This window comes from Hemibagrus wyckioides, linkage group LG05 (assembly GCF_019097595.1).
Source record: "Hemibagrus wyckioides isolate EC202008001 linkage group LG05, SWU_Hwy_1.0, whole genome shotgun sequence".
Classification (NCBI taxonomy): domain Eukaryota; kingdom Metazoa; phylum Chordata; class Actinopteri; order Siluriformes; family Bagridae; genus Hemibagrus; species Hemibagrus wyckioides.
Window position 1 is genome coordinate 21,814,338 of NC_080714.1, and position 12,099 is coordinate 21,826,436.

Consider the following 12,099-nt stretch of genomic DNA (forward strand, 5'->3'; position numbering starts at 1 on the left):
CAAACTGCACGACACACAGGCTGGTGTTTTTATTTTTTAGATGTTTAAATACTTCTTCTTTTTCCTGTTATTATTGTTAATTGTGGACTTACATAAAAGGTATAGCCATCTAGCGAAATGGTGTGTGTCTTAATGGACTGAAATAGGATAATTACCCTGAAAATGTCCTGTGGCCATTGAATGACGTCACAGGTGGACACCGGCTGACAGAATCACAAAGGAAGGAAATCAACCTGCTATAGGCTTGACTTCTAAAATAAGGGAGAAGTCTATAGATTAATTACATATTTGAAATTAATATTACAAATATATAGATACCGCGCGTATACTATACATTTTAATCCATCAGTTAAGATTTCACTTTCACAACGTCAAGTTTTAATCGTATTGCTTTAAATTATAATGCTTATAAGAATTCTGTGTTTCATTATTAAATCTGATGTATTTCCATTTACAAGATTCTCTCCAGTGTAGGTTATGGCGGCTGGAGAAACGGTCCTGCGCAGACTCCAAAGGGCTATTCTCAGAGAGAGAGAGAGAGAGAGAGAGAGAGAAAGAGAGAGAGAGAGACTGTGCGCGTGCGGTGAGAGATCGGGATAGAGAAAGATATAGAGGAAAAGAGAAAGGAAGGGGAAGAGGAGGAGGAGGAGGAGGAGGAGGGAGAACGAAGGGAGCGCGAGGGGGGTGGAATTATAGTAGCACCGGTTCCTCTGTGAGCCATGTTGGATGTGTGTAAGTAGGAAAGATGCTGCGCCCGTGCTGCTACTAGCGCGAGCTCTACCCGACACCGAGAGTAGATGCGAGCTTCCCGGGGGCTTCGAGAGCGCAGACCGGGGGAGCACGGCGGAAGGAGTCGGGCAGTTGCAGAGGACCTGGCGTCGGAAGACAGAGAGAGCGAGAGAGGGAGAGGGAGAGAGACTGAGAGGCAGAGAGAAGGGAGAGAGGGAGAAAGGGGGAGAAAAAGGATCTCGCCATACTAATGGCTGCACTGCTGCTGGGCTTTAGCTCGCCGCCGTCGCTCCTGCTGCACCTTCTGCTCTGCTCTTTGTTCGCCGTTGTCCCGGGGAGAGCAGCCACGCCACGCCGCCACCACCCGGCCCCCGGAGACGCGCGGACTCTGGCTGAGAGCGACACGGAGATCCGCCCTGTATGGACAGCAGCGTGGCTCGGATCCAGACAAGAATTTCCGATTTCGCGGTCCGGAGCAGCAGGAGTCCCCGTGGTCTCGTCGCCGCTGGATTACAATGCATCAGAACCAACGCCTCGGACCGGACGCTGTCATCAGCGGCTACCCGGTTGTGTTCAGAAGGGCGTTGTTTCCCCTTTTCTCGCTCCCTTGCTTCAGATTGGAAAAAAGAGGTCTGTGCAAAGGACTAGAGCATGCTCGTGCTTGTGTCATCTCGATTGCGGATGGGTCTCTGTACAGCCTGAGCACCAGGAACAGGGCTGTATCGATGCCCGTTCCGGTTTGGATAAGAGCGCAGGTGGTTGGAGAACCGGGCCCAGGCGCAGCTTGTTGCCCTCAAAACGGGAGTTTAACGCTGCCAAGAGGTGGGCTCGGCCGCCATCAACGGACAATTCAAATTCTAATGCGACTTGCAGTGTTTTGGACGCCAATAAAAGGGACAAAAGGAATCCATGGATAACGGACAGTCCCTCGCGAGGCCTCCTCAATGTTATCGATCTCGCCACAGAGGGCTGGAAAGGGTGTTTTCATGATGCCACTGGGGATAGCATCAGGTCTCGCGCGCAGCACCTTCCAGGATCGTCAAACATCTGTCTGAAGTCATGCCGGCTCACAGGAGTCACTGTCGCTCCCGCAGCTTACTCTAAAACACTCTTAAATGGATACGGGCACCGAGCCAGTCACACTCTGGCGCGCACGGAGTGGAGTAGCAGAGAGCGCAAAATCGTCCCTTTTACTGGCACTACTTTACCACACCATTTGACATGCAAAAATATCACGGTAATCGACACCCCTGATCTGAATGTAAAGCTTAGAGACGAGAGAGGAAAACATAACCAGAAGTATCGACAAAATCAAGGTAAGGCTCGCAAAGCCGTTTCAATTTCTGACAAAAGTCACGTGTCACAAAGTGTCTTCTACTTTACTGGAAACCCTTTTCTCCGACAAACTAATTATCTATCCATATCTGAACCCATCTCTACTTTCTCTGACTCGGAAAGCAAGAAAATCTCTGACTCACAAGTTAAATGTAGCGATAGTGTTACTCACATAATGAAACGCTTCCAGCCCTCGGCTCAGCTTAACTTGACTGAGACATCCTGTGACTTACATACTCACATTGGGACTTGGAACAATGAGAAAAATGGCACACAGGGTGAGTCAGCTCTAGATCCTAACTTTGTTCAAAGTTTGTTCTTGTGGAACTATAACAGTAACAACAACAACAACAACAACAAGCAGAATGATTATCAGAACAACAGTGGCTCTACTGAAAAAAGTATAAATGAAACAAGAATTGTTCAAACGAATAGCAAAAAGGACAGCAACATTTCAGCACAAGAGTTAACAGCGCATGTGCCATGTCCTCAAGCTCACCTGGATTCTGTCCCAATGGAGCGTCCACACCCGGCATGCACTGACAGCACCACCGGCAACAGCTTAGATACCAACAGGGGAGCCGGGCAAACGCAATTAAAATCCGGTAAAGGGCTGCCATTACAAGCTGAGGCTGTCAGTCAGCATGTGGAGCAGGTTGGGGTCTCAGGAGGGAGGAGGAAGGGAGAGATGGCAGGAGAGGTGAGGGAGGAGGAGGTGGAGGATAGCAGGGGGAAGGGTTACAGGCAGTATGGAAAAGAAGGAAGCATGGAAAGAGGAGGGTGGGTAAATGCAGATAGCACAAAGAAAGAGGTGTCTGAAGGAAACACAAATTTACTGGGAGAGGGAGGAAGAGGTCAAGGCAGCAACGTCTCACATACAGTAAGAGAGACGGTTAGAGGAGATGAGAACAAAAACTGGCAGCAATTCAAGGAAACCAAGGCGGAAAAAGATGAGTCAAAAAACAGCCGAGAATTGGTAGAAAGCACCCCAGTAGAGGTTACTACTGACTCAAAACAAACAGAGAAAGAAAGTAACGAGAAAAAAGTCATGGACAATTATGAATACTTCAAAGAAAAAATAGGTGAGCAACTAGGTGTCCCTCCTGTTGGACGCTCACGTAGAGCTGCTAATCGACACCCCCATTTCCCTCAGTACAATTATCAGATTCAGGTGGCAGAAAACCAGCCTCCTAGTACCTCTGTTATATCAATGGTAGCAGATGATCCAGATCCTGGAGAGGCAGGACGGCTCAGCTACACCATGGCACCTTTAATGAACAGCAGATCCATGGACTATTTTCAAATCGATCCTACGACTGGACTTATCACTACCACACATGTACTGGATAGAGAGCACATGGACTTGCATTACTTCAGAGTGACGGCTACAGATCATGGCTCACCACGTTTGTCTGGAACAACAATGGTAGCTATTGCTGTTTCTGACCGGAATGACCACTCTCCAATTTTTGAACAGACAGAATACCGTGAAACAATCCGAGAGAACGTGGAAGAGGGTTATCCAATCTTGCAGCTACGTGCTACTGATCTCGACTCCCAGGCAAATGCTAACATTCGTTACCGGTTTATTGGGGAAAGTGCGGCTGTTGCTCGTTCTGCATTTGAAATTGATCCGCGGTCAGGTTTGATCACAACTCGTGGTATTGTTGACCGAGAGATAAACGAACGCTACATGCTACAGGTGGAGGCCAATGATCAAGGACGAGAGCCAGGTCCACGTTCTGCTACCGTTAATGTTCACATAACAGTTTTGGATGAGAATGACAACGTTCCACAGTTCAGTCAGAAACGTTACATAGTGGCAGTTCGAGAAGACGTGCGGCCACATTCAGAAATCTTGCGCGTCAGTGCTACCGATGACGATAAAGACGGAAATGCTGCTGTGCACTACAACATTATCAGTGGGAACAGCAGAGGGCAGTTTGCAATCGATAGTGTTACTGGAGAAATACAGGTAGTGGCACCATTGGACTTTGAGACCGAACGTGAATACACTTTACGACTACGTGCCCAAGATAATGGCCGGCCTCCTCTTTCTAACAGCACTGGAATTGTTAGTGTCCAAGTGACTGATGTTAATGATAATCCACCAATTTTTGTATCCACACCATTCCAAGCTACAGTGCTGGAGAGTGCCCCGATTGGCCACTCTGTACTGCACATACAAGCCATTGACACTGATAGTGCTGATAACGCACGGCTAGAGTACAGGCTAACAGGAACTGGCACAGACACTCCTTTTGTCATCAATGCTGCTACAGGCTGGGTCACAGTGAGCTCAGAGCTTGACCGGGAATTGGTAGAGCACTATTTCTTTGGTGTTGAGGCCAGGGATTATGGTACACCACCACTTTCTGCCACAGCAAGTGTCACTATCACTGTGATGGATGTTAACGATAATCGTCCCGAGTTCCTTCAGAAAGAGTACTATGTTCGACTAAATGAGGATGCTGTAGTTGGAACGAGTGTTGTTACTGTAACAGCAGTGGACCGTGATGTCAACAGTGCAGTCACCTACCAGATTACTGGTGGAAACACACGGAACCGTTTTGCTATAAGTACAGCTGGAGGAGCTGGGCTTTTATCCCTGGCATTGCCACTTGACTATAAACAAGAGCGGCGTTATGTACTAACAGTCACTGCCTCTGACAGAACTCTTCATGATACCTGTCAGGTACATGTGAACATCACAGATGCAAACACACACCGCCCAGTGTTCCAGAGTGCTCACTACTCTGTGAGTGTGAATGAGGATAGACCTCCAGGTAGCACTGTCGTGGTAATAAGTGCTACAGATGACGACGTTGGCGAGAATGCCCGGATCACTTATTTCCTAGAAGACAACATTCCACAGTTCCGAATTGATCCTGCAACAGGTGCAATTACACTACAAGCTGAGCTGGACTATGAAGACCAAATGACTTACACTCTTGCCATTACAGCTCGGGACAATGGAATACCACAGAAATCTGACACAACATATGTAGAAGTCAATGTGAATGATGTAAATGACAATGCGCCACAGTTCCTCAGCCCACATTACCAGGGTGGGGTCAGTGAAGATGCCCCACCTTTTACAAGTGTCCTACAGATCTCTGCTACTGACCGAGATGCTCATGCTAATGGCCGTGTACAGTACACCTTCCAAAATGGGGAAGATGGCGATGGTGATTTCACCATTGAGCCCACTTCCGGAATAGTCCGCACCGTGCGGCGACTTGATCGTGAAAGCGTACCATTCTATGAACTCACAGCCTTTGCAGTGGATCGTGGAGTTCCACCTCAACGCACACCTGTCCGTATCCAGGTCAGTGTAATGGATGTTAATGACAATGCTCCTGTGTTCCCAGCTGATGATTTTGAGGTGCGGGTGAAAGAGAACAGTGCAGTCGGGTCAGTTGTAGCTCAGATTACAGCCACAGATCCAGACGAAGGACCTAATGCCCAGATCATGTACCAAATTGTTGAGGGTAACATTCCAGAAATCTTCCAGATGGACATCTTTTCAGGAGAGCTCACATCTCTGATTGACTTGGATTATGAGACACGGAACGAGTATGTCATTGTCGTCCAAGCCACATCAGCACCTCTGGTAAGCCGGGCCACGGTGCGAATCCGACTTATTGACCAAAACGACAACAGCCCTGAAATGAAAAACTTTCAGATTATATTCAACAACTTTGTGTCAAATCGGTCCAACACTTTCCCAAACGGAGTAATAGGGCGTGTTCCAGCCCACGACCCAGATGTAACTGACCGCCTCTACTACACCATTGAACATGGTAACGAACTTCACCTGCTGCTGCTCAACCGCACGAGTGGAGAAATCCAACTCAGCAGTGAACTGGACAACAATCGCCCACTGGTCGCCCACATGCTCATCACCGTCACTGGTAAGTCAGGGACAGAGGGAAGGGGGGATGGGAGTAAGAATTGTGTTGAGTCAAGGAGGTAGGGAATGAAGAACCAAATCAGGTTACAATGGTTTTCATAACCCTTTGCTTCTGTGTAATTGTCTTGTTGGACATTTATGAAACTGACAAAGTCAGCACTTGGTCAGTGTCAGAAAATAGTGTCAAAATTAATGAATGTGAGAGAGAGAGAGAGATAAAAGGAAGAGCCTATAGAGAAATCTGACTCTTGATTTACATCACACGGGCATTTCAGATCATTGTCAATTGCATTATGGGCTAATGGTGGCTTCCTGGTATTAGCAGGTAACAATAGACAATAATGGTGGGTAAATGCTATAAGCAGAGGCTGTAATGACAATGTTGGTCTCATTGTAGCATGGCTTAAACACGATACAATGGTTGTGGACATGTTGAAGCTTTAGGTTTATTTGGTCTTAATTTGTTGATGTTTGTACTTGGCATTAGAAAAATGGGATTTGGGAATAGCAACATATTTCACAGCACTATTTTTCAAGCTCAACTAATTTTGATGGCCTGCAGCATTAATATCGTTGTTCTTGGGGTTCTCCATATGGGGGAGATGACATAAAATGTGTGTGTGCGTGTGTGATTGAAGCTGAAGTCAATTAGAGCCAACTCAATTAGATTTTGGCAAGCATTCTGCCTTTACCTGTCAGGCTCTCTTCTCCTGCATGTGAAGCCCACTTCCATTCACTTCTCTTTTTTTCTGCTCTTATACACCCATTGCTCTCTCTGTCAATGTTATTCATCTCCCTTCTTCTTGCCTGAAGAGATGGATGTAATATTATTGAGGAACTGACCTGATATCACACTCTCTCAGTGTGTGCTGATGTGAGTGACAGGAAAAAGAACAAAAAGGCAGTTCTGGTCTTTTTGAATGAATGCGAGGACATTGAGGGTTAATTCCATAGTGTGTGTGTGTGTGTGTATCTGTGTGATATATTCCAAAATACTAGCCTGTGAAGAATAACAAGGCCACTATAAAACTCGACACAGTTTTCTATCTCGAGGGAGGCAGTGAAAAAGTATGGAAGTTATATTGTAGGCTTTAACACACTCGTTTATTTATTCATCTCTGGAAAATATCAGCGTTAGTTCTTAATAGAATCTGTCAAAAATGAAGTTTGTACAATTTTCCCATATATAATTAATCATTCAAGATTTGGTTGCTCTAAAACATCAGCTTCACAGCTTCACTTCACTGTCGTTCTGAGCACAATTCATTTTTAGGAAATTATACTGAGAAGACAAATTGATTTTTAGAAGAAAAGCAGGCGTACTACAATAATTGCCGGTCTAAATATTTTTTTGCCTTCCTCTGTATTAGGATCCACAGAATAGTGTATGACTCCTGATATGATATGATTATGTGTCACTTCCTGCTCTTCTAAATAAGTCTACTTACATTATGGAAACTGATTAATTTTCTTTAACAGCAGCTCTGACCGTTCTGGTTACAGGGTTTATTTTAATGCGCTTCTTCTAAGAAGTTATTATTTCTATAGCAACAAATTACACAGGGACTTAAAGTGATGAAATGGTGGGTGCTCCATATGTACAGATACAAAAAATCTGTGATCATTGATATTGAAGAGGCATTTATTTAATGTTTTTGGAAGGAATCTCCAGTATCAGTGTGACTTTTCCAAGCAGAAGGCTTTATGGATTTTTGGTAACACAAGACAATCTGCGTTTTTCTGTCTTATAAAACTCCTATTGAGAGACTGCTGAAAGAGCAACTACTAAAGCTGCTATAACATAAGTTATAACAGTGATAAGTTATTTTGCAAAGTGTAATCTAAATACAAACAGCTATGTGTGTGTGTGTGTGTGCTTTCTATTTGTACTGCAAATGTAGTTTAATGAAGTTGCACCGGCAACCGAATTAGTCAGTGTCCTCTGTCTGTCTCTCTCTCTCTCTCTCTACCCCCCACCCTCTCTCTACCCCCCCTCTCTCTGTTCTCTTTCTCTCTCCTCTGACTATTTTACTTTACTCAGAGTTAAGACCTCAGGGTACACCTGACATTACAAGCAAACAGAACACCATAATCAACTATTATACCATCCTCCAAAGTCTTATCTTGTATATGTGAGTGTCTGTTCATGCACATTCATCCATGTCTGTATCTGGGACTGAGTGCCAGTGCATTAATATGATTTGTGTGTGCATGTGTACATGCCTTTAATCGAATGTTGCTGTAATAGATGCTGTGTATATGTTGCTGTGCGAAGACGAGATGAAGCTGTAAATTAATTTCATGCAGACAAAAAGGTCAAATCAACCCACACAGTTCAGTTTTCTTGTGCACATGAGGCTTTCTCTCTCTCTCTCTCTCTCTATCTCTCTCTCTCTCTCATTATATCACACACACATACACACACGCAGGCCGAAGGCAAGCAGACTCAGCAGATTGTCCCAAATGAGTAGTTATTACTCTGTTACTCACAGTCCAGCACAACCGCTGTTTAGTTCTTAACTTCTCCACCCTGGTAATTAGTTAATTAATTTAGAATAAATGATGTATTTTCCAGGGCTGGAAATAGTGCTGCAGAATCCTACTCAAGTAAACATACTGTAAAAAAAAAGTAGCTAATTTATAAGGAATGCGGAGTAGAAATGTTCAGCATTTTCAGTGGCAGTGTAGCATTGAATGCTGAGTGTGTTGCTGCAATTCATCATAGATATATGCAGATATATTCACTTCTTTCCACTTCAGTTCAGTACAGAAGTTAGTTTCAACTGCATTTGTATGTAGAACTTTCCACAACGGACACTTTAAAACCCAACAGACATTAAAAAAATAAATTAAACAGCTTTACAGAAATTACAGGTTTGTAGACCTAACGATCGAGTCAAAGGCAACAGTAAGCAAAGGAAAAACATTCCCTTGAGAGAGTATGAGTCACAAACATAGAGCATAACCAGACTCATAAGAGAAACTCATCCCCCTCTGGGCAACACTGGAGAGTAATATTTTAATGTTAGGTTCCAGTGAAACAGTTTGTAGGCCATACTGCAGAAAGGCAAACGGCAGTGAGGATGTTAAAAGCACACGAGTCTCTGGGAAGCATGAGTCTTTGGGGAGAAGATTTCTTACAGCAGGAAGGTATATTATACATACAAATGAAGCCTCATGAAGCATAGCATAGGAATCATGAAGTAGTAGCTTTGAATGTGGAGGAGGAACGTAAGAAAACATGTTATTATTATTATGTTATTGTACTCAAGTCTGGTTTTTAGGCACCTGAACTTTACTTGAGTTTTCTTTCACCCAATACTTTTGATATTTACTTAATCAATTTAAATAAAATCTCTGCTTTCAGCACTACAATTATCTATAATCATGTACACCGAACAGGCATAACATTATGACCACCTGCCCGATATTGTGTTGGTCCCCCTTTTGCTGCCAAAACAGCCCTGACCCGTCATGCACTGTGTATTCTGACCCCTTTCTATCAGAACCAGCATTAACTTCTTCAGCAATTTGAGCAACAGTAGCTCGTCTGTTGGATCGGATCACACGGGCCAGCCTTCGCTCCCCATGTGCATCAATGAGCATCAATGTCTCTGGTTCACCACTGTTCCTACCTTGTACCACTTTTGATAGATACTGACCACTGCAGACCAGGAACACCCCACAAGTGCTGCAGTTTTGGAGATGCTCTGATCCAGTGGTCTAGCCGTCACAATTTGGCCCTTGTCAAACTCGCTCAAATCCTTACTCTTGTCCATTTTTCCTGCTTCGAACACATCGACTTTGAGGACAAAATGTTCACTTGCTGCCTAATATATCCCACCCACTACCAGGTGCCATGATGAGGAGATAATCAGTGTTATTCACGTCGCCTGATGGTGCTCATAATGTTATGCCTGATCGGTGTATGTGTCTAGGTGAATTTTTACCATCTGACAGCTTCAAGTCAATCTAAATTCCTAAAATAAATTTAAGCTTCAAAATCTAAACAGATGCAGCAGCAAGAATGAGATACTTATCACTATAATCTATCTGTTGCTGCATACCCGTGTAAACTTGTGGATTTATTACAACAGTCTATGTTGTGGCAGCTAGCCCTTAGCATTCAGTTCGTATGGTCAGATTTATGATCATAATAGCTTTCGAGACATTTGAGAGATTAGAGATAGTTACAGTAAATATAAGTTTCTTTTTTTACTTTAACTTGATTGCAGAATTTGAAGCTATTCTTTTTTTCTTAAGTAGATTTTTGCACTTTTAGGTTAAGATAAAAAAAATATATACAGATATTTACCACCTATGTTATATAATGGATATAAAATAATGGATAGTCTTTTAGCCAGTGTAGTTCTTTTAGCTAGCGTAGCCACTGAAGAAGCCTTAAGCAAAGCTTAAAACTCAACTGCTTGGATTGTACACTATATAGCCAAAAGTATGTGGACACCGGGCCACCATAGCCATACGGGAGCCTTCTCCAAACTGTAACCACAACGTTGGAAGCACAGAATGGTCTTTGTAGGCTGTAGCATTAAGATTATCCTTCACTGGATCTAAAATGCCCAAACAATGCCCGGTATGGCAGTGTTCCTGTGCACAAAGCAAGATCAATGAAGACATGGTTTGCCAAAATTGGAGTGATAGAATTTAAGTGGTCTGAAAAGAGTCCTGGCCTCAACCCCAATGAACACCTTTGGGATGAATTGAAATGCCTACTCCATGCCAAGCCTCCTTGCCCGACATCAGTGACTGAACTCACTAATGCTCTTTCTGGCTGAGTGAGCAGAAATCCCCACAGCCACGCTTCAAAAGGTAATGCAACACTTCCCAGTAGAGTGGAGGTTATTATAACAGGAATGGGAGGCCAGGCCTGGAATGGGATGTTCATAAAGCACATGGTGTGTTGCTTAGGTGTAAATATATATATATATATATATATATATATATATATATATATACACTGTATATGGCGTTAAAGGTTGAAGTTATTTATTACTAAAGCATCTGTACATTTTGTTCCTGTTGTTACACATAAGCTACACAGCACAGCTTATGAGGCATTTCTTTCCAACTATGTGTGTCTAACTGATTATGCAGAATCTACAGGCTTAGCTGGTCTCAGGGTTATATTTTTTTTGCCTTTTTGTCTTTGCTCTGTGTTTAAATTATACTGACTCTCTCTCCCTCTCTCTCTCTCTCTCTCTCTCTCTCCCTTTTTCTCTCTCTTTCTTCTCTCTCTCTATCTCTCACCCCCCATCGTGTGTGTGTGTGTATCTGTGTGTATGTGTGTGTGTCTGTGTTTGTATTCACACACTGTGACCCATCACTTCAAATATTTTTCCACCCTGGGAAAATAAAGCCTACAAAAATAGAGCACACATATCCAAAACACACAGACACACATTTATTTCCTCCCAGCAGTATAAAGAGTCTAAAATAAACTTTACATTAGTGGGAAAGAGTTTGGCGGTTTATTAAATATTAATCACAGTTAGAGTGCAAGAGAGAGAGAGGGAGGTAGAGAGAGAGAGAGGGAGAGAGCAAGAGGGAGATAGGAAGACAAAAGACAGAAAAGTAAATGGAAAAGAGAGTGGCTAACAAACAGAAGCTGTGATGTAAGAAAGTAAGGAGAGAGTGTGTGAGAGAGAGAGTGGGCAGTATTAATCCATACAGTATATAACAGAGAGCTGTCCTTTAGAAGCAGCCTCACATGCTGTAAGGTGGTGATGCTGGAGTGATGCTGGAGGTAAAACAAGGGTGTGAAAAAGTCCAGACTCCCAGTTGTGGATAAGGATAACTGCTGTATCAATTCACTGTATTAAACACAGGCAGAAATGGTCTGCTTTTTGTCCCGCTGATGACATGAAGGAGGATTTGGTATATCGCCTGGAAACAGACACACACACACACACACACACATTATTATTATATTGTAGTATGATGTGTTGCTTGTTATGGATATTAGTCTGTAATCTGGAAAAATTTGCAGATTTAATCTCCATGTCTAATATATTTATGGTATTATACGATTAGCAGCATTAACTGTATTAATTGTTCATATTAGGCAGGTTTTATGCGAAGGACAGGGTAAAGCAGGAGAAATT

The 12,099-nt window shown here is 43.4% G+C and overlaps 1 protein-coding gene across 3 annotated transcripts in view; it reads left to right on the plus strand.

The window, feature by feature from the left end:
- The first annotated feature begins 665 nt into the window (after positions 1-665).
- celsr3 (cadherin, EGF LAG seven-pass G-type receptor 3) overlaps positions 666-12,099 on the plus strand; it is a 62,390-nt gene continuing 50,956 nt past the window's right edge. For all 3 annotated transcript variants that reach the window (XM_058389521.1, XM_058389523.1, XM_058389522.1), the window contains exon 1: positions 666-5,978. In XM_058389521.1, coding sequence (XP_058245504.1) covers positions 980-5,978 — 4,999 coding nt within the window. In that variant the 5' untranslated portion in view covers positions 666-979. The remainder of the gene's footprint in view (positions 5,979-12,099) is intronic.